Source organism: Amia ocellicauda, chromosome 5 (genome assembly GCF_036373705.1).
Source record: "Amia ocellicauda isolate fAmiCal2 chromosome 5, fAmiCal2.hap1, whole genome shotgun sequence".
NCBI lineage: Eukaryota > Metazoa > Chordata > Actinopteri > Amiiformes > Amiidae > Amia > Amia ocellicauda.
The window spans coordinates 7330109-7353638 of NC_089854.1; the positions used below are offsets into that span (position 1 = coordinate 7330109).

The 23530-nt window shown below is 43.7% G+C and overlaps 1 protein-coding gene across 12 annotated transcripts in view; it reads right to left on the reverse strand.

Annotated features, from left to right (window-relative positions):
• Positions 1–1043: 1043 nt before the first annotated feature.
• The window catches only part of LOC136749334 (ankyrin repeat and SAM domain-containing protein 1A), a 118019-nt gene continuing 95532 nt past the window's right edge, over positions 1044–23530 (reverse strand). For 7 of the 12 annotated variants that reach the window (XM_066703528.1, XM_066703529.1, XM_066703527.1 and 4 more), the window contains 11 exons: positions 18362–18460; positions 17755–17901; positions 17518–17625; positions 17193–17354; positions 16967–17104; positions 16420–16491; positions 15633–15719; positions 14587–14724; positions 12719–12889; positions 9071–9169; positions 3461–6916 (listed from right to left, as the gene is read on the reverse strand). In XM_066703528.1, coding sequence (XP_066559625.1) covers positions 6797–6916; positions 9071–9169; positions 12719–12889; positions 14587–14724; positions 15633–15719; positions 16420–16491; positions 16967–17104; positions 17193–17354; positions 17518–17625; positions 17755–17901; positions 18362–18460 — 1341 coding nt within the window. In that variant the 3' untranslated portion in view covers positions 3461–6796. The other 5 variants (XM_066703526.1, XR_010816742.1, XM_066703532.1 and 2 more) reach the window with 5 other exon arrangements.

Sequence of the window (23530 nt, forward strand, 5' to 3'; positions counted from 1 at the left end):
TCTACATGAATCTGGTTCTTGTGGCCTAAACTGATAGGGAGTTTTCCCCCCCAATGGCTAAAGAGACTAAATTACTTTCAGTTTTGATTGCATCCTTTTTATTTTTTTAATGTCAGCAACTCATCTCTGACTATTTAGTAAGCAGGCCGCTACCTTGTATTCCAAGCAGGGTGTTACATCTAAACCAGAAGCACCAAAAAGAATAGAAAGCAGCCCAGACTCTAACAAGAGTATTTTTAGAGTCTGATCTGCATAAACCATCACCATTTACTGTAAACGGGTTTCAGTTTCCGAGCCCCGAGACGGCAGAGGACAAGGGAAGAGATGATAAACATGAAATGCTCGGGAGAAACACGAATCGATGCCAGCAGATACAAAGGAACCCTTCATTTCGACTATCGTTTTTTGAAACCAGAGAACCCAGAAGGGATGCTTCACAAAACGTATGAAGTAAATAAATCCGTAACCGGAGCACTATGATTGGCAGAAGGGTTTTATGCTCATTGCTGTAGTCTACTCCAGGTATTCTACAGGACTTAATTGCCAGCACTGCAGCTTAGCCTGTAAAAGCACATGCAGCCTCTGAAAGCACTGTACCCAAGCTGACTGGAAGTAAGGGGGGGGAAGGTGGCAAATAGTTGTTGTTCAATGACCCGAACGCCCACCAGCGAAGCAATGAGCCCCGAACCCGGATCAGCTGTACACTAAGTGACGGCGAAAGTGTGTTAACTGGTTGCGCACATCGGCACAAATGGGTGATGTGGAGCTACATGAGCGGTTTAGATCAAGAGGAACATTGGTTTTGTGCATCTCTGGAGTCTAACCCAAGTATCAGAGGGCTGCTCTTATGGTTCATAGTAAACGGACCGAAACCACGGCTGCGTACCTCATCTCGGCTAGCTGAGCTAATCTGATCACTATAGCGAGGCAAAACATGGAGGTCCAGCCCTGGGTTGTCCTCAGCTCAGAACACTCCTGTTTGGGAAAGAAGTACACATTACATTAGGATCACAATATTGGATGGAAATAAAAAGAGTGGAGTGTTTTGGTTACAAGGTTTTGTTCTTTTATTAGTTGTACAATTATGAAAAATAATAATAATAACAATAATAATAATAATAATTAAAAAAAAAAAAAACAGACTGGAAGCCCAAGAGTATTTACAATCTTGTTTTCTGTAGTGAGGTTTGTCTGAGTTAATCATTCTCAGTCTGTTCCCGTCTTTCTTCAACCACAAAACAGCAGACATTGGTACCATGATATGTTGATCCGTATTTTTTTTTTTTTTACATTTGTTTTTCTTAGTCCAGACAAAAAATGTGACAAAAGAGTAACATTAAATACATACATACATACATATACATATATATATTTATAAAAAGCAGAATCATTCAAGTATCAAAATACAGACAACTAAGGATTACTTTACAATCCGTTATCATTATTTCTCGTATCGTCATGATCAAAATTACAGATTAGTCCCATTTACTACCCATCACAATTAGCAAATGTGCAAAACCGAAACTGAGCGAGGCTGGTGAACCACGGGTTTTGAGGGCAACTTTGAGGACGTTGCATCATTTGGAATTCATAGACCTAAAATATCTATAAAAAAGATTAAATAAAAACTTTTATGGTGCTGTTAAACATTTTATAGCCACAGCAGCTATGGCAATAGGTTTAACCTTTAGTTCAGGCATCCCCAAAAAGGCTTGAGTTTTTTTTAGATAACCATGTTATTTGGCTAAATACAAGCTTGGGAAGTAAGTTCCCAGTTAAACTGATGCAGGTAGAAACAATTATATATTTTTTAAAAGTGGCCAGATTCCTTAGTTCATAAGCCTTGAGTGTATGATTGGATTTGGATAGCAGTTAAAAACACTTCCCTCTGTTATTTTAGGGTTACCGTTTAAAGCTCATGCCAGCCTAGTTCAGTTTAAGCATTGGAACAGTTAAAACAAAACTAAACAAAAAACAAAACCAAAAAGAAAGACACCTTTGTTTTTTTGAATTAAATTAAAAGCTACATATTTTTAATTATTATTATTTTTAAAAAATTAAATCCTCATTCACTGTAGTGTCAAAACGGCTCACATTTATCCCTCTCTTGTATTAGGAAGTCTTTAAAATCATACCAACATTTTTCATAGTGCTCCCAGGAGGAGATCGGTTCACTTCTAAAAGGGAGGAGGGTTTCGGTCACCACGCAAACCGCACTCATTTCTCTTGTTATTGTTCTCTCTCGGCTAAACATACCCTTTAACCCCGACAGCCTGCAGCTACTGCAACTCCGTCTCTAACTATGACGGCTTTGTCTCTGTCATGATCATTTCACAACCTCACGTCTGCATTAAAACTGGATTCCTTTTGCCTGCAAAGGTGCCGGTACATGGTATGACGTGTTAGTGTCACAGCAGGGCACAGTTCTCTACCCTCCACAGGTTAATAAACGTACACTGAAATACATCAGTTTTTTTTTTTCTATCTTTAAAGGCTTGCTTTGTTAGTGTGGCTTCATTCTAGTGTATTTCACAAACGGAAGGATGTCTGAATCTTGCACACTACGGTTCTCAGCTACTCGTGCCAGACATGCTATGGATTCGTGTCCAGAAGAAATGCATCCCTCTGTAGGTACTGGTGGTGTTGACAATTGACGACCAGGATGAGCGGAGCTTCCGCATTAAAGCTTTAGAAGACCGCTACGTAGGAATGAAATGCAAAGAAACAGAAGTAAACGTTTCCCTGTAGTTCTACAGTGTAAATAGTCTCCAGCTGCATAATCTACTACAACACCTTTGACAAGAACTATCACATAGGTTTGGAGAACAGAAAGCTGGCAATTAGTTTAAAGGGAATTTGTAGGTGGTTCTTTTCCAACACAGAATGGCCTTTTCAGTCATGTCTGCTTGGGATAGGCTAGTCGACCAAAAAAGCCAAACTAAGATAGTGTATTTTGGCACGTGGCAGAGTTCTTTGCTGCAGACTGTTAAAGCATTATGCAAATAATGTTGCATACATTTCCTTTGTCTAAGGTAAAACAAAACAAAACAAACAAAAAAAAATACCACCACTTCACATTAACAAAATGTCCTAGAGTTGACAGACTCACCGACGTACCTACAAAGATATGTGAATTGAGAAGCTCCTCACAGAATTCCCACCATGACAACAGCAATACCACCTTTTAAGTCCATGAAGAATCCAGGCTTCTACAAAGTGACCACACTGACCCCTACAGGCCGAAGAATGGAGATCAGGAGTCCCCTTCTCCTTCAGAGAGGGGGGGTAGGAGGGGGTGGCATCCTCGGGGATTGTGTGGGTCTGAGGGTGTGGGGGGTTAACTAGTTCAAAGTACCCAAAAACCACCCTCCCGGTCCCTCCACACTCCCCTCTACACATAAGCCTCTCTCTCCGGACTCTCAGCTTCATCTCCACGCGAGAGCACGGGGCTCAGCTACACAAAGGAAAACACAGCGAAAAATGAGTGAAAAGGGGGGTAAACAAAAAGGGAAATGCAAACAGCGATGAGCACAGTGCTTTGTACACACACACACACACAATGAATCCTATAAACAAACACACAAGACAAATGGAGCAGAAGCCAAAATAGAAAGAGTGCCATGGAAAAGTGCAGCCACTCCTGCAGTCCGGAAGGCAGCTTTTACAGACAAGCGAGTGAGAGAGAGAGGACAATTATAAAAGAGCAAAAACATGAGAAAGTTAAATTAATGGAGTGACCAAAAGAAAGCGGGGGGGGTAACATGAGAATTACTCCTAGTTTCGGATTTTCATGAGGAACTGTGGCGGCACAACACAATATTTCACATTACTCATCAAGTACGTACTGCAGTGTTCAGTAACACAAACAGCAGACTTGCTTCCTGTGAAATAAACGTCAGCACTTCAAATGATTCTCATCTGGTGTGTTTTACATACACAGACAGTGAAAAATACAATAAAAAAAGCCAGTTCAAAGCCTAGGACTACAGTTTAGTCAGGCAGGGGACTGCAATGTGAATCCAGGACAGACATGGAAGCCCTAAGACTGGAGCCAAGGGAAGCTTTGTTTTTGGCTCTGGAGGCATTTAATCATTTGGTAAGACCAGGTCTGGGCTTGACCTGCAGGATAGTTATAGTAGGAAATAAACCATAAAACTGGGCAGGCAATCCTGCTACTGATCAACTCATATTAAAATCTAGAACTCACTTAAAAAAAACACACACAACAAAACTAACATTTGGAATTACCAAATAATGATTAATAATTATTTTTTCATTATGTACTTTTTGTTTTAAATAGAATCTGCCATTTATTCTGCTCAGTTTACCACTTCAAGCCTGGTAACAGTACAGGATGGAGACGGAATCCATTTAATTTGTTTTAATCTATACACCAAAATAAAAAAAGGACAATGGTCCCTCAGAGTGCCTTTCCTTAACAAAAGGACGACCCAGGAGCAGGTCCCCTGACGTCAGACGTGACAATCACAGGGCTGAGTTAAAGGTGGTGACCTCTGACCACAATCAGATCTGAGCCCCACACTGCCAGGGCAACGGCACCAACACAATCTCCAACACACTCAAGTGGAAAGAACAGGAACAGGAATTCACTTCAGGTCGTACTCGAGTGACCTCGAACCACAGTGACCCATATACGTTTGCCTGCTATTTTGACATGAATATGTTTTTGCACTGTAATACATGTCCAAATGGTTTTATTCTTATTTCAATTCTCCCGGGCTCCATGCTTGATAAACCAGTGTGCCGTCGTCCAAAACATTTCAGAACATTTATAAACTCAAAGAATGCTTCTCTACTTTGATGACTATCCCCCTAAGATGAGGTGGAGGTGACACACGAGGAACATGGTTAATGGACTATTCTGTTTCATGGGTGCTTTGGCTATCCTTCTTTACAATCAAAACCATGCAATTTATTCATACACTAAACTGTTTATTGAGAGGAAACATGACGGCGCACTACTTTCCTGCAAATGGACCAGTCTTCTCACAACAATTATATTTCTGTGTGCTACGGGCTCGTCCTGGGGAGCATTAGTTGCCTTGATCTTTTGATTAGCAATGGTGGCTCCCATTTAGCGCATGACTGCCAGAACTCTGTGTCAAATGAACTCCCGGAGAGGTGTGCCGGGATAATGACCGACGCGTGGTATTTTCAGTTCGCCTTCATTTTTGTTCATCTGCTTCCTGCAAGGCAATTTCTTTTCTTTTCCAAAGCCTCACCAGAGGTTGTACAGCCATTGCTTAGACATTAACCTAAAGTAAGAAACATCCCGCTTATCACAATGCAATCTCACATGGAAGTCTGCATTTTCCACTCAACACTGGAACTTGGCATCGCACGGTCACTCTCATTAGTTACTCAGTGATGTCAGGGACACGTTTCACTTGCAAGGAGGAAATTCTCTCGCTTTTCTCCCGTGTCTTTATAGTCCAACGGTCATGCGCCCTCATATGGTTCACCATTCACGTCTATGCAGGCGTCTTCGAACCCCAAACCCATCCTTTGTAGAAAACAGCGGAAGGTCAAATCACAGTGCTGATCTCCTGAATTCTTTTAAGAGGTTGACTGCAAAACAGTTCCGGATTAAGTACAAAAAAAAAGCAGCATGGGACCCGCAGCCAGACAAGGAGCTCAGCCCCAATCCAGTATGGACCGTGCAAACAACCCACAGTGCCGAGTCCAGTAGTCTCCCCTGCAGTCCAGTAGTCTCTGTGTCACGTGCATAGAACTACAGTGATAGTGTGGAAGTTCAAAGGAAGCTGTTGGATAATCCAGAGACAGAACAAAAAAAAAAAAAGGACGACTCAAAAGGAGTAAAAAAACTAAAACTCGGACATGTTCTCACTAAAACATATTTTGCAATTTTTTTGTTTTTTTGTTTAGTTATGCTGAATCAATTATTTCCCTCAAGTTCAAGAGGAGAGCAGTTCTTCAGAGCGCCTCACAGTGGTCTATGCCTGGTAAGACAGGAAGAGCACCAGATGGGGAAGAAAATTGCATCACTAGCATGGAAAAAAAGACTTTTTTTATAATTCAAATAAAAAGTACACACAAAATCCCCCCTAGAGGGGCGCTCCTGCAGACTGACCAGAGTGGAGACGCTGATATCTCTGTGCAAGAAGATGGGCAATATACATACGTGTGAGTGTGTATCGTGTGTCAACGTCAGAGGCAGTAGGAACCAGATTAAATTTGAAACCTATGAAGATAATGTTTAGAGGTCACGCAACACCTCCAAAATGTGATCACTACCAATGGTAAATAAAACAGGCCCTCAGAGAAGGTCAGAAAGCAGAAAGCATGAAATGAACTAATTGCATTTTTCTCTGCCAACCCGTCGCTGGAGACGCACAGGAACTGGGTGGAAATCTGGAGAGCACTAGCCCAAGGTCTGGAAGATTTACAAATAAAAAATAAACAGAAGGGTGGAAGAGGGAATCCATGGTTGAGAGGACAAGACAATTAGTACAGTTCTGTTAGTCTGTGGAAACGGCAGCAGCAGCAACAGCAGCAGCAGTAGTAGTAGTAGTCATAGTAGTAGAAAAAAATAGTAGTAGTAGTAATAGTAGTAGTAGCGCACAAAGTGCAGTGAGAGAGGAGAGGGGTCTGGGGGGCACTCTGGAGAGCTCGGGTGGGTCAGTATGTGGCAGCGGAGAAGCAGGGTGGGGAGAGGAACGAGGGACAGTGGGGCGGAAGGGGGACCAGCCCTGGGAGATGCAGGGGCGGCCCGAGTCACAGTGAGAAGGCACAGAGCAGAGGGGCAGTGGCCGGCTCAGAATATGGTGGTCTCGTACTTGGTGCTGATGGTCCGTTTGGAGTCCGGCTTCGGTTCCACCAGCCAGGTGGCACTTCCTTGGGACTGGGAGTCAGCCTCCAGCTCCAGCGGCTCCATCTACAGGGGCGGAGGGAGAACAGCAGGGCGTGAAACTCGCGCTTGGCAGAGAGAGGGGGTGGGGAGGGTGTCACAATCTCACATGCTCATACTGTAAACGGAGGGGGGGGAGGGCCTGGCGTCATTCTCTTTGGGGGTTTGGGAATGTTGGGCAAAAGAAAAAAAGAAGGGGGTTTTGCTAGCGAGCTCTCCAACTTGACAGAGAGGAAGTGACATCATAAGCGTTGGCCACTTTTCCAATCCATTCCACCGCTGTTCCTGAGCCTGACAGTTCTCTTCCAGCTCTCTCTCGGATCTCTCAGAGACTCTAGCCAGCCTTCATTGCTTTAAACTGATTACTTCTACTGAACACTCCCTGTTGTGTGGAACGGCATATCTTACTAGATACCGTCACTGCTCAAAACGATCACATGACGACATGTTAAAGCATTCCACACTATCTTTTCCACTATGCAACTTATTAAGTGATTTACATTATTATAAAACTAAAAACGCAAGTCTCCTTACATGAATACGACAAATGGGCAATAAGAACAAACCTCACACACTATAGTGCAGACTGCTTTCTCGCTGCTGACAAGACACTTAGTTCAGAATGGCATTTGCAAACAGAGGAAAAATAAAAAAAAGATAATAAAACTGTGCCTCCAAAATCCTTTTTTCTAACAGAATAATCAATGGCAAATAAAATGAAAGGCTATAGATTTAGTTTTGTCACTTTATCCTTGTTTCAGATAACACACTTTACAAATTTGACTGACACTAGGTTTATCCCGTTCTCCAACCGTTCACAAACTGAGACTTTGGTTTCTCAGCAAGACCAATCTCTGATTACACTACTGAAGAAGGAGCACAAAGAGCAATATGATCGTTGATGGCCTTCCTTGGCTGTTACACTGAATCTAATAACAGTGAGTTCATTCAGTTTGGCCTTGGAATGGATTGGAAGTGAGGCTGTTTCAATACCTGCTTACAAAACTGAGTGAGACGTACTGGGTCTGAGCAGAGTTACAGGCTGGCGGTTATTTGAGGTTTCCACAGAGGACATTGTTACGGCACATTAGGGGCCACCTTGCTGAATTACTACACTATGGGCTCTGCGTTACAGCGTTTACATCCAGCCACTTCATTTCTACTGCTGAGGCGAGAGGGATTGGGTAATGCAATTGAAACAAACAGGCAGTCGGCATTTCTAGACATGGCTGTGGTCCCCATGGTTTGTTCTCTGACAGCAACCCAGTCCAGCTCTCTGTCACACTGATAAGTCACAGCGTGTTGCTCGACGAGTGACTGGAAATGCCTTAATATTAAATAGAGTCCGCCCCACTATCGAAATGTCATCTACGCACAGCTAATCTGGTACTTGTGACGAGTGCCAATATGAGTTTCATTTTAGTTTGCTTCTGAGCTTCTAAAAGTGCCAAGAAGACACAAACACAATCACACACACGCACACATACAATCACACACACACACAATCACACACGCACTAAGAATGCTGAGAGCTCAAGAGAGCGATTGTGGGTCAGAGAAAAAGCACTGAGACAACTATACATTCAGATGGCAGGAGAGGAGTCGGACAAACAGGAAAAACTGCTCATGCACATCTTCTGAATTAAGAGTCGGGGAAGAGGGAGAGAAAGGCAGAAGGGAGAGAGGAAAGAAGTATGGAGAAGAGAAGAAAGAGGTCGAGAGGGAGCAATGGGAACCCAGCTGACATTTCATTCTGCCAAATGTTGTGTGACGTGGAATTTGTAAGTTGAATTCAAATTGTAGTATTACTCTGACTGCAGGAGTTTGTTAGCAGTGATGTCATCTGCACATTTCAACTGTCAAGGTCACTATGATTCACAAACCTATATCGTTTTTTAAATATTTTGCATTCTATCAGTTCTGAATGCTCTTTCTATGGAACGCAGTTGTACGTTAATGTAAATTGTTTTGACAATATCCCCTGGAGTCTACAAATGTATGTGGCCACAAAGTCATTGCCCTTTGGTCGTTTAATTACAGTGCTCCCACAAAATGATTTGGTTAGCTGGGAAGAGAAAGAGGGTGCTAGGGAGAAAGGAGCAAGAGGACGTGATGCTGGAGAAAGGGATAGAGAAAGAGGTATAGAGGCGGGGGGGTGGGGTGGATAGAGGGCAGCAGGACCTGAACTCCAGGGCTGACAGAGTGCAGCGGGAGGTAGGAAGGGCGGTGAGTTGTACACGTGTGACAGTAACAGCAACGGCTTTCGAGCAGAGGAGCACCCTGGGAAACAGGAGGACCGAGAAGACAAACACAGAGAGACATTAATGAGAGGCAACACAGAGCCGGCCAGTTAGTAAAGCCATTGTCCCACAAGAGATGTGCAGAGAACTGGGAGAAAAGGGCTTCAACCTCAGTTTGCGTTTCATTTTTTGGTGGGGGGGAAAACCCAATCCTTTGGGGACCCAAATAAATCATTCTAATATGAATTAGCACATTTACATTCGAGACACTGTTTCGGTCTTACTTCCATAAAAATGCTAGGTGTGAATTATCACACAGGAAAAAAATTAAAAATAGGTGGGATGTCTCTTTGCGACCTGGGACATTGTCTGTGCTGCGTGTGTGAATATTGGGAATACAGGATCCTTATCGGTTTTGTAGTTATTACTAAACTGAACAAACAATCCTTGAAAATGTGCAAATGTATCAGATCTTAAGCTGAATCTTTAACATAATCCATGCCCCAGCCTCCACTGAAGTGATGATTTACATATTCAGTATCAACATCAACAGTATACTCTGCACTTAAACATGTTCTCATTGCGATTACCTGTTTTGCTATATGCAGTGATAATCCATAGGAGGCATTGTGTGTTTTTCCCCATTGAAGCAAGCTGAAGGTTAAAGAAAACCTTCTGTGATGTTTCAAATTAACCTGAAAAGATGATACAATCTGGCATGATATAATCTTGACAGACAGGTTTTAATGCTCTTATGAATTAGTTCCATTGTTTTTAATCTTACCCACCCAATTCAATACACTCTAACAGACCATAATGCCTTTAATTATAATGTGTGTGTGTGTGGGGGGGAGGGGGGGCACTTTGGCCAATCAGAATTAAACCACAGCAAAGCACCTGCCACAGGACACTTAGAGACTCAATGCATCCTAAAGGAGAAGACAATTTACCCCCAGAGACTCTGCACACCCCTGCCATTATGAGTCTGATCTGAGAGGCATCAGTTAAACAGTGCACAAGGACAAGTTAACATCCACCACAGTTCATACAACAGCTAAACAGGATAATTACATGGGTCCATGTTTAAAACTATACTATACACATTGAGCAGACAGTCCGAAACTCCCCAGTGTCATCTTTTACAACAAGATGTGTCAATGCACAAAAATTATTGTAAATCCTTCCAGTTTGCCTAAATAGGCTTCACACTTTATACTGTCAATTGCCGTCTGCGTTAATGATGACTCGTGACAACAGACCCAATTATACAGTTCTTTGTGTGCATTTATTCCTCATAACAGGGTGAGACTGATCGCTCTCGTTGCTAATTCTCTCATTATCGAGCTCCACAGGATACCAGAGGACAGCTAATAAATGGACACCATCTCCTCTCCTGTTACCCTCACGCTGGTAAATGCGCTAATTATTTTTCAATGTTATTTATTTTTCCTCCATTGAGAGATAATTTCATATTATGCTGTTTTGTTGCACAATTTATCTAAATTAGCACTTGGAAAAATATATTTAAAATACTCCATAGAAAAAGACTGATAAATATGTGTAATATGTAACTGTTCTCGGGAAGCATTTAATTCTATTTGCTAATGAAATCCTAATGAATGTATACACAGCAGTAGAAGTAACTGAATAGTAAAATAAACACCAGGCAGCTGTCAAAGGTCACGGGTAGCCATTTCTGAGTGCTTAGGCCACTCTCCCTCTGCAAGCCTGTAGCTCCTCCCTTTACTAATGTTGAAAATTGTGTAGGAATGGGATGCCCTCAAGGTATCGCCACAAAAAACTGACTGAGCTGCTCATTACACACTATCTGCAAAAAATCAATATACTGTAGTAAGGACAAAAAAAATAATTAACTTTGTCTGAGAGGGTTCTATAACAAGCCAGACAATAATTCTGCACAGTGCGGGAGGCAGTGGAATTGAAGGTCAGCGTTTTCACTCCCTTCCACAGCAAACACAAGCCACGGGGAGGTTTCCCTTTAGCAAATACACCACGGCTCTCTGTAGAGGACATGGCAAATGAAAATGACCCCAACACCAAATACCAGTTTTACTATAACACTCTTGCCCCCACAGCACAGATGGGAGTCTCCTACGGATGCCTCGAGTCCTTCCCCCTGCATGACACATGAGGCCAAGCGACTGAATGTTGGTTGGTTTTGTGTATGCGCTGTGTAATGCTTGCTCTTCTATTGCTCTTTAGATTATCTCTTTGGGGAGGCGGTCTTTATATCTGTCTTACTGGTACAGAGGGTTGTAGTGGTAAGCAAAGCTGATTAACGATGAACACTTCCGATATCGGGAGTTTAAAAAGAACCATAACTGGTAATTCCAAATGATAGAAAAATAAATTACATGCCCACATCATTGCCCGGGGGGAGCCTGAAATTCTGCATTCAGCCAAATGTGAAAAAGGCTTCAGGAGCTCAGCGCCAGCCACTGTGCAGTCAGCAAAACATGATTAATTAGTATGAAATATAAATGTTCTCAAAGTGAAATTAAAAAATAATCATAACAAAAAAACTGCCTAATGACAGCATTCTCAAGCCATTTCGTTCAAGGGAGTTTAACCTCATTAGCTACAGGACTGTTTCAATATTAATACACTTCACCGGCCCTAAACTAACCCACGCTACATGAGGAGAGAGCTTTTCTCTGTCTCACACTATACAAAACGCAGAAAAGAGCAGACTCTTAAATGTATTAAACATATGACTGCAAACTTGATTTGAGCATTTTGACTGGTTGCACAACGGAGATTAGAATTACACACCTCCTGTTATATAATGCAATGAATCACAACAAAAACACCCTGGAAATACATGTGAATCTGACTCTGTCTTCAGTATACCCTTAGTTTTTGTGTTTTGTTGGTAATGGCTCCTTCAAAGGACACTAATGTACCACAAACAACAAACTGGAGTTTGGTGACTGTCCAGGACTTTGCATGAATTTGTCAATTACAAACAAAGCAGCCCTGCAGACTTTGAATTCTTAAAGATGGATTGTGGGTAAAAAAAAAAACATTTAGATAACATTCATAACTGTTTGAAGTGATTATGCAGTGTGAATTTGCACCACAAAAGGGGGAATAAAATGCATTCCCAAATAAATTCCCACCCCAGTCATTTTCCTGGACTTCCCATTTCAGCCAAGACGATGTGCTGGTCTGTCGCAGCACACTGTAGCAACAGATGTGAACCATGTTAGGTTAGAATAGCAGCAGGTTGTTGTATAAAGGTCAGCTCCAAGTGCTAGGTATTTAATACTTGTTACTTTGTTGTATATACTTGATACACTAGGAGTATATTTGCATAGCCGGGCTTGGAGTTAAAAAAACAACTAAAATTACAGCTATTTGATTTAATGCTTCATCAGTGCAGTTAGTAAGACAGCCTGCAGTTCGTGGAACCTGAAATGGATCACACCGTTGTGCAATGAGACACTTTTAAAAAACTGCTGGAATTCAAGCCCCCATCACACAGAGAGGGGGCCTTGAGGAGTCCAGTGACACGAGGGCACTAGGTGGCGTTGTGAAGGTGGGCTCCCTCCTCTCCTGCCCCACTCACCGCTGACTTGCGCATGCTGCCCCGGGGCTTGGGCACCGGCCGAGTGGATTTGGTCTCGATGACGTCCGCTGTGGACACCCCATGGGCCTTTGTTCTCTGGGCCTGGAGAGCCAGCTGATAGGCCACCTCGAACGCCTGGCCCAGCGTCAGGATGATCTCGTAAGTCAGGTTCTAGGATGTAGGAAAAACACAAACAGAAACAGACAAAGAGCCCGTTAGAGCGTCCCACAGCGTTTCTGAACTCAATGCTTGGATGCAAATGTGAACGCTCTTGAACAGATCAAGGTGGACCAAGAGAAAATGCTTCTGTACACCTTGAAGACCCAGGCTTAGTCATGTGACCTCCCTTGTCGATCTGAAATCTCCTTTCAAACTTTGGTTTTTGTTTGATGAAATGTGTATCATATCGTAAATTATGAGCGAGCGAGCGATTGATCAATCGATCAGTGAAGCTTAACCTCAGAAATCCCTCAGGAACCTACAACAGGGTTATCATTTTCTTTGTGAGCACAATCAATTAATCTATCCCAGGCAGACTCCACTAGCATCTCGTCAGAGTACCGAGAACAATGAGCGCAACCGGCGGCCCGACTCCCTAAACCCCACCGACCACGCCCATGAGTGCTGGTTACACCTCTCTCCGATCAAGGTCTACTCAGCTCTCAAGGTTACACTCATAAACGGCAGGGAGGAGCTATTCTGACACCGGCTGCCTTTCGTCTTTCATGGTATTTTCCATTAATCTAATCTGCGTGCAGCCAAAACGGATTGCTGTGCCTCGGGGGGTCAGTGTCAATACTGACCTCCTCACCAGCATCTTTAATAACACCAGCCTGACTCAATTCCAGAGGTGGTCATTGTGTCAGCAGCCCATTGTGCAAGGATGGATGCTGGCTTTTCAAAAAAACAAAAGCCAAGGTGACTTTCAAAAACATCTCAGACGACTTCCACAGAAAACACAAGATGATCCCAGTCAGTGAACGCAGAAAATGCGGGGATGTCTTAAGGATTAATGACCGGTATTGCAAATCTGGCTCCATCTTCTCTTACATGTCATAAACCGGTCAGGATATCTGGGAGACAGAGATAGCGGCTGCACACACCCAGCAATTGGAAAACAATGTGGGATCAATGCGGTGTAATGAAATCTTTTCCAATTATATATGGAGAAGAGATCTTATCATCGAGTCTTATTTTTAAGTGCAGCCATTGACACGCAGTACCCCAAAAAAAAAACAGTGAAGATACAAGCCTGATTTCAATAGTTTTCTCATCGCTGCTCCGTTTCATCGCTCACCGGGATCTGTTGTTTGGCGACGGAGCCGGCCTATTTAACGCTTGAGCCATTAAAATACGCTGCCGCCGCATTCTGACAATGAAATGGCAGGAAGGGAGATAAGACTGCCTGGGAGCCACCGGTGCATGAGGAGGTGACAGAGACTAAAAGGCAATCAGCTATTTTAAACCCTTAAACCTTAATCCTCATTTGCATGTTTTAAAACAACAAACAAAAACTAAACAACCCAAAACACATGAAGGTCACAGCAGCACGAACCAGAGAATTGGCCACCATCACCATTCCCAGACTAAAGCCATTGGTGGCAGCCAAACGTGTTCCTCCTCGAGTGGGTTTGCTGCCTCTCTAGAAGGAAATGCTCCCTCCCACAGCTCAGCACTCAGCACTCATTAAATCGAGGGCGTAGTGACTTTTATAAACTTCAAGATTGATATGAAAGGGACAACTAAAAAATGTTGGAGCGTGTATTCCTTACATTCCCACAGATCACAAGTGCTGGAAAATCATTAACAGGCATTCATAATATCAAATGAGGGATGCGCAGTTGTGCACAGGGGCTGTTGGTCCTCACCACGTCCACAGTGCTGAAGACGTGGCAGTAGTGATGGCTGGTCTGCAGGTCCTTGGTGATGTAGGCGAAGGTGCAGAGGTCCTCAGGGTCCTGGGCAGCACACGAGATGTTCCTGATTTCATGCTCGGCGATGATGTTCTGTGGGAGAGAGACGGACAAGACACAGGGTCAGGCGCTGGACCACAAAACAAGGCGAGCAACACTGATCACAGACACATGTACACCACCTGACAGGTGCAGACCGGGTAGACTTTTTTTTCCCTCTCTCGCTCTCCATTGAAACAGGCTTTGACTTGTCTGAATTGACAGACTGAAATGTCTAGTCTATGGCCGGGAGCTAAATATATATCCCATAGATTGGAGAGAATGAGGGATAAAAAAAAAAAAAAAAAGTTAACCACCGTCAAGATAACTAAACACAATCATTTCTGTATTATCAGATTTTTTGAGAAAGGTCAGCCCGTCGCATCTGGACTAGCCTGACAGAAACAACGACCTTTCACAAGACAAAGAGAGAGAGAGAACAAAAAAAACTAAAAAGAAAATTCATTTCTGGTGATGTCATCCTGGGAAGGGGCAGATAAAGCAATCTGCCCGTCTCCGCACGGTGATCTGATATGTTCCAGACTCTCTGCATGAGATCATGGCTGGTTGCTCGCTGTGATTGCCGCAATTTTATTATGCTGTATGCAGATGTAATTTTATGTATCAGATGCAGTTTCCCGGCCTCATTTGACTGCTGACGGAAAAGGTAACTGACAAGGAGCATACAGGAGGGGGGAGAGAGAAAGTAGGGCGTAAAAAGCTTAAGAATACAATAATGCAGCCTGACACACTCGCTCGAGAAGTTAAAAACCATGTTTAAGTATCCATTTCCATTTTTTAAAAGACGGACATTTTCCACCGATTGTTCGGCCTCCTTGCATGAATAGAACACAAGTTCAAATTAGGAACAGTCATAACAAAATGTGCTTTTTATATAGAGATGCAGTCTTTTCTTTTTTAATGGTCAAGCTGCTCTTATCTGCAGACGACAGTCCTCTTACCTTGTTGGCAGCATCAATGAACTTGACCCCTTTGTAGGTGATTGACAGAACGATAGTGGGCACTTTTCTCATCTGCTCTGTAGACCTCTGGTAGAGCGAGAGAGAGAGAGAGAGAGAGAGAGAGAATGAGGGAGGGAGGGAAGGGGGATCAGATTGAAGTTATTTATAGAAAGAAAGAAATTGAAATTCACAGTGAGGTAGGAATAGAATTGCAGCACACACAAAACGACTTAGACACAGATTACCCATCTCTGATAGCTGTAAGTGAAACAAAAACCTAAAAAAAAAAAAAAAAAAAGCGCAATTCTTGAAATTAAGCACGTGGGCGGACTCAAACACACACGCACACAGAGGCGGTCCGAATCGATCGAATTGTACACAGTTTGTAACGAGGTTATCTGCACTACTCAATCCCTTGAAAATAAATAGAATTCAATTACAAAGGGAGTTATATCTATTAAGAGTCAAATATAACATCTGCGCGTGGCTGCATGACTGAAACACTTTCAATCACTTCAGAAAACAGTGAAAAAGGTCACCCGGGAAGCAGAACACAGCAGAGAAGAGGGATCCAGAACAGGGAAATATGCTTCTCTCTCATCTGGCTCTTTTGTTATTTAATGTAGCCGATTAATGATCCATTAAATTATTATGTTGCTGACAATAGCTTGTACCTCTAATCAAATGTCGGATTTGGATTCCTGTGTTTGGAATTTACCTCAAAATTGTTTAACATTAAAAGGGGCCCATGCAGGTATGAAATTGATTCTCTAGTGCCAGAACCTACCCTCATTTTGGCACAGGCATCCTGGGTAGACTCTGTGCCCCTCAGGTCCTTGATGAGCATTGATCCCAGGTACTGTGTGAGAGAGAGAGAGAGAGTGTGAGAGCAAGCATGCTAGCTGGTAAGAGACTTTCTCTTTTATTTGAAATGCCTGGAAGGTCAAAAAGCTCAGATTTCCAGTTCAGTAAAAAGAAAATGTAAAGGAATGATCCTGCTGTCAAAGTAGGCCAGGATTTGAAGTGGTGTACCCAGCAAATAGTTTTTCTTCAAGTGGTCACGCATACAATGTCTTCAGTCGTATTTATTTTTACAGCTTTAGAAAGTGTAATTGTTCCTCTAGATTCACGATTCACAGCTTTTGGTTAGTTTCCACTGACAATGATCTTTTATATGACAAAGTCAGAAATTTAGTGCATGGACAGAAGATATTCTCTTAGAGTTAACAGCCAGGGTGCTTGCAGATTGAGCACAATCGATGAGAAAACGGACGGAGAAGGTCCTGTGCTCCTGCAGCACACGTCTCTGTGGACGGTGAGGCAGAGGTTCTTACATTGGCTTCGTAGCCGCAGGACTCAAAGATGAGCTTCTCGGGCTGGTGCTGCCAGTTCTGCACAGGGGCGTAGGGTGTGGCCAGGCTGGGGGGGCGTAGGGTCAGCCGGGGCTCGCGCTGGCGGTCATCGTGCCTGTCCTGTACAAGAGAGCCAGTGGTCAGTGAGACAGAGCAGAGATGGATAGAGACAGGATAGAGAGACAGACAGGGACAGGGAGAGACTCACGTGTGACCGATGCCGCTCACTTCTGGAGCGGTGAGAGACGTCATGGTCATGCTCCGCCCTCCGCCTCCCAGAATCCCCCTGAGGCAGGAGCATGTCCGTGGAGCGGCCTGTGTAGGAGTCGTGGCTGAGTGGAGATGAGGTCTGGGACACCAGGTCCTGGCACTGAGACACACACACACACCACCACACAGCATTATTTCCGATTTCAGACAGACTTCTGATTGTATTTTCATAGATGGCAAGAAGACTCTCCTCTCTCAGTGGTTGAGGAGGGACGTGCCAGTGTGAGGTGTTGGGGGGGATTTGGCGTGTGCATGTCACTCACTCTGATCTGGGAGAGGCGGGGGGGCTTGGCGGGCGGCTCCTCGTACGGCCTCTCGGCCAGCGAGGCAATGATCCTCTTACGGTGACCCAGCAGACTGATCTTCAGCACCTGTTCACAGGAAACACAATGGAAACTAATCACTGTACAACTGGGCGGCAAGGAGACTACCTAGGCACTACTAAAGCTACTTCTACGGGTTAGAGTTAGCTAATGAGGAGTGCTGATGAGGGGCCTCACGTTGACGATCTCCAGCTCCCAGAGGTTCTTGACACAGTCGATGGTGCGGTAGCCACTGGCCAGGAAGTTCTGCAGGTACTCCTGTAGGCCCAGGGTGTCGAGCCAGGAGGCCAGGGAGGTGCTGCCATCACAGCCAAGAGCCTTGACCTGCCACCACAAACACTCAGTCAGGGACCGAGCAGCGTACACGTCACACAGCAAACGTAAAATATCCTGACTTTCTAAAACAAAATGGGATACAGTTACTGAGACTTTAGGAAAACAGGGATAGCTATAGTAAAGAGCTGCGGATGTACCTTGATGTATTTTGTACATAACATAATGTGATGTATATATTGTAAAAGTAACACACACCCAATTGATCGAAAGTAAAGGTTGTTCATTTCAAAACATGGTAAAAGTTCACAGCTGGAGCGAAACACGAACTAAGCTTTTGCAGAGGTTAAGAGAAGGCAATAAAGCAATAACGTATTTTTCTCGGATGCAGACTGAATCGAGTGGAGTGAGATGCCCTCTGCTGTTTGAGAACACAAGTGTTTGGGATATTAAAGAGCTGCTGCATTCAGCTGACCTGCTGTCCCACAATGCTCTCCTTTTAGATACTCACCTTGGGAAGAGAGCGGGCCGCCTGCAGAATCTTCCTCCGGTGCTGGGGGTCCACGATCCCGATCTCCCGCAGGTCCTGCTCCTCCATCACATTGCTGCCCTGGAAAGTGAGAGAGAGAGGGGGAAGGGAGTGAGAGTGAGACGCACCATAGGGGATAGAACCTGCGCCGTATTTCACACTGCCAGGAGTGTACATGTGCATTCCCCACCCCCCAAGGAACAAGGGAGTCCTAAAGACCTCATCAATCTTTCTGAATGTTAAATTAAGAGACCCTATTAACAGCTGAAAGGTTCCTGCTTTTGAACAGAGTCTGTTTTCCTCTTTTCATGAAAGCACAGCAGACAGAGCTCACAAACCCAGCACACGCTCCCCGCTACAGGAGCTGCAACACACTGACAGAGCAGAAGGTCACTGGCATTCAGATTAGGCCCTGAGCTCTAAACACAGCCCTAAATACACAGATCTCACTCAACACACGTCTCCACTTCGACAACAGTGTCTTGTTTTGATCAGAGGAGCGCCGGCACAATCAGGCGCAAAGACAAACAGTTTGTACCCTGGGAAGGCTATTGGATTGTGTGTGGAGGAAGCGGCACTGGCAGATTGCACCGAGACCCTGGCGCTCTGCAGCTCCGCACAAACAAATCCCACAGCACCCCCCCCCACACAGCCAGCAGCAATGGATGGGAAATCAATGCATTGATCTGCTGACTCTGATAGAAAAGGGCTGAATCGTGGAAAACGCACAGAGACGCTGCATCGATATACTGTATACTGAGTATTACAGCAGCACAACGAACAGGGACTCCACACTCACGCTCATCCATCAGAGAACTTCTCTAAACCCAAGTCATTACCTTAAAAAAAGCCCAGATTTAGTATAAATTAAAAGCCATTACCTTGTGTATCATTTTCTATCCATTTGGCCACAAGGTCATTTATTTGAGCAACCAAGCTAATAATAAGGGGCCGTTATTTGTGACCTTTCGGGGTAATCCCCACTCCATTAGTCTGATAAACCATTACCTGTAGCACATATAAAATAAACCTGCATCACAGAGCTATTTTATGCTCCTGATGAATGGTTGGTAATTAAAATATGAAGTAATCGAGTGGAAAAACGAGTTTTAAAGACCATTAAACAAAAAATCTTCTCAAGGTCTCTAAAAAACCCAGTAGTTAAAAAGGGGCACTAAAAATATCTATGATGTAATAACAACAATAAAAATATTATTAAATGTAATGTAGAAAAGTGCAGCACATGCTAGTGTTTGGGCATTGGGCATTCATACAATCCTGATTACAAATGGTGGATTATTTAGTCAAATCACTCCTTCCATTCTTAAATTATCAAATATAATTGTTTTGTTTGCTGCCGGGAACATACTGACCATTTTCACAGCATTTATAGTTAATTTCAGCCAGAATCCGTTCAAACCAGCTTCAGAAAATTGCTTGAAGAACAGTAAGAAAAATGCCCGGATAGCTAACTATGTAAGGGTCTGATTGTTCCATGTATATATTTAGCTGCCAGCAACCAGCTGGGTGCTCAAAATCAATACCAGCAGATGAGAGACTCATGCGCTCGACTGCTGGATGTGTGGAGAAGAGAACATGCCATCTGAGCGCTGGCAGGGCAGGAGGCACGCAGGGCCAGGGCAGGAACACATGTAGCTGTGTGCCTGTGACTGGGCGTCTCAGCGCAGGGCTCTGGCTGCGTGCGTCGACAGAACCAGCAGGGAGAGTGGCGTCTCAGGCTGGCAGTGTTGACATGGCTGTCGTCGGAGGGATGGCACCAGTTTGCTCTGGCACAATCCCTGCTGCTCTGCTGTCTGAGCACTTCCTGTCATCCCTGGCTGCGTTACTCCAGCTCCCGGCACATGACAGGGGCACAGTGAGAGACGTGTACACAAAACAAAGCCCAATAAGGGGGTGAAGCCTCATTTTAGTCACAGTATCAAAACAGCCAAGGAAAATGGTCCCACTTCCAAAACAAACAGGCAAAAGTTCCCCTATATGTGTCAAACAACCTGTGCCGTGTCTCGGTGATCATTTCCCTACAGGAGATCTCCAAATTTATATGCTCAATAAATCTTCAATAATAGGACCTGTAGCTAGAGCAATCAGAGATCGATCTGAACCTGCTTCTTACCATATAACAAAGCATTTGCCTTAGTATTACCTAATCAATTATGCTGTGTCTACAATACAATACACTCTACAACTCTGCTGGCTTTCTGCAAGATTTCTATATGTCTGCAACTCAGTGAAAGGTCAGTGTCTTAGAAGTTGTGGAGCAGAACAAAGATGAAATAGCACAGTATGCCACAAGAACTACATTTCCACAATAGAGTCACCATTCACAGGTTGACAAGGCAATTTCACTATCAAGGTAAATCTCACAGCATGTCTGGAACTGAAAATTCAGACACCACGTCTGCAGAAAGCGGATAGAAACTTGAGGTGTTCAAAAATAAAGAAATAACCCACTTCTGTCATTGTAGTAGCACAATAACATGTAAGCCGATGTTAAATTCCTCAATCCCAGCAGCAGTTTAGGTAAGGACTGCCGAGACAGACAGGCACTGTGGGAAGAAGAGCCAGTATACATTCCAAAAAAGCTCAAAGTGGATTTAATGCAACCAATGTGAAAGAAGGCCAAATCGTTGCATCTCAGTGGCCTTCTTGGAGGGGTTTTAACAACATGACTGATCAGTTTTTTCCCCAGACACTCAAGACTGTGGTGTGTAAAATATGCCTCAGATTTTAAATCCCAAAATGCACCACTATTTTCCAGGTGTACTTGACTGTGCTGCTAACCTTTCCAGATTTTGAGTGCTGCTGTAATCAAATCCACACGCAATCTCCCCTGTTTAAGACTAAGAATCCATTTCTTTAACTTATACAATCCTTTCAGGTATTCTCCTTTTTGTAGTACATTATAGTAGGGTGGTCATTAAAACTAAGCATATTAAATAAGACCAAATTGCTTACTGATGAAATGTCTCAAAAGAAAACACAAAATAACAACAGTTGTAAGCTGCCTAATCCTGGATTGTATTGCGATAAATTGGCAAGGAGGCAGGGACACCCGCGGGCAGTGCTAATTTCAGCATCATGTGTGGTACTCCTTGGCACAGGTGTGATCTTCTGCCCGCGAGGGTCTCAGAGAGCTGGACTGAGATACTGAAAGGAGTGCTTGGCAAACAGGAGGCAGAGGGGCCTCCGTGGCACCACACTCTGCTGGCACAGTGACTTCAATTATGTCACGGGGAGAGTGGCGCAGGATTCTTTCGCAGTGGCCTGGGACGGTGCCCAGGCAAACGATCGCTGCCCTTGTCGCTCTGACCTACGCAGGTGCTTTGAGGAATTATCAGACAAATGTATTTTGTGTTTCCTAAACTGATCTTCTGATGAGGTCTGAGGAGTGCCCAGACAGACTCCCAGAATCCTAACTACAGATGGGATGTATTCTGTTAATTCCAGCTTCTACCGGTATGTTCTGCTGTAATTAACTGTCATTTTTTTTTTTTTTTTTTTTTTTTTTAAAAACAGAGAAACTACAGGCAGCAAAACCTTGTAATTCCCACTGGGAAAAAGTACTGGAATAGGGTAACTCACTGGAGGACAATCTTCTCTCCCAAATGGCAAGCTAAAGGACAGGACGATGCAGGCAGAAGAAGCAGGTGTTATTATGGGCACACTGACTGGGTTATTCAGTACAGCAGCACAAGTGAGAGAGAGAGAGAGAGCTACTCTATGTGCATCTGCGTCTTCTAAAAAAGGAATCTAAAAAGGAACTGACATTTGATCTTGAAAAATTTTGCAAAATAAGACCTAGAGAGCGCAAAGCTTTCATGATATCTGAGAGCTTGAGGAAATCTAAATAATTGAGGGAAGGAAAAAAAAATTTATATATATTAGAAGTTCTTCACTTTAAAGAATCATTAGATTATATTTTTTCTCCCTCCCATCTAAAACCAGAAAGCATAGAACAGGGACTCAATTGGAATTGACAGGATTGGATCTCAGCATCTTTGCTGAAATGCAGGGCCTGAGCTTGTACAGCATTGATCCCCAGAGAAGATGATAAAAACAAAAAACTAAAAAACTTCAGAGCCACTGAAACAGCCCGCTGTGAGGTGGAGATGACACATCTGGGACTGAACAGGGAGCACACAACAGAGCAGGAACGTGTGGTTCACGCAGGGCCTCCAGCACATGACTCAAGCCCAAGACTTGTATTCATACCACTGAGAGAGAATTACTATTGAGAAAAACATGGCAAAATCATCCCTGTTGTTGGTGGTGCTCATTCTAATATGACGGGTCTCTGTAGATGTATTCCATCCGCAAAGCTGTCAGGGCTGATTTCTCCCACTAACATGAATAACTAACAACGACGGCCAGTGATAGAGCAATGCTGGCAGAAGGTTTCTCTATCTAATGATTGATTGATTGTTGATCCCCTTTGTTGTGCTGGCTGTCTAAAAACATACGTACAATATATGTATATAGATTGACATGCTAATCTGAGACTACACTTACTATTATTATTTAAAAGCAGAGTAAGTAGGATATTATCACACCCAGGGGGCACCTTGCTCTCTGGCATTTTCTCCCAAAAGAAATAAAATGGTATTTGATATTAAGATTCAGTTAGATAATACAAAGCATAAGAGGAGGCAAGGAAGGTCAGGGAAGAGGAGATCTGTGCGTTTCCACCACTCCACACCATTCCACCATGGTGCAAATATAGTATCGTCACAGTATCCGTTTTTTAAATGTTCCAATGGATACGCAAGATCTTTTACTGGGAAAACGACTCGACCACAAATCTATGGCTGCTGCCTCATTACTTCTTGACTGATGGCTCATAGTGAGGACCACCTCTGAGTGTTCTGTAAAGCATTGGGATTGTTCAATTGTACCAACAATGCCTAGTGTGTCATTTCTGTTTCAAGACCGATTGGCTGCTGTCTCTCAGGGTGCTGAACATATTCCTTGGGCCTCTCCCTGCTCAGACTGTTACTCTGCAGTAAATGTGGTCAGGAGCTCTCCCAGCAATATCATCTACTGCCCACATTAGCAATCCCTGTTGCCGTGCTGCCCCTTGGTAAAGGATTATGGTGACACACGTACACACTCCTCTGTGTCCCATCCCTCACA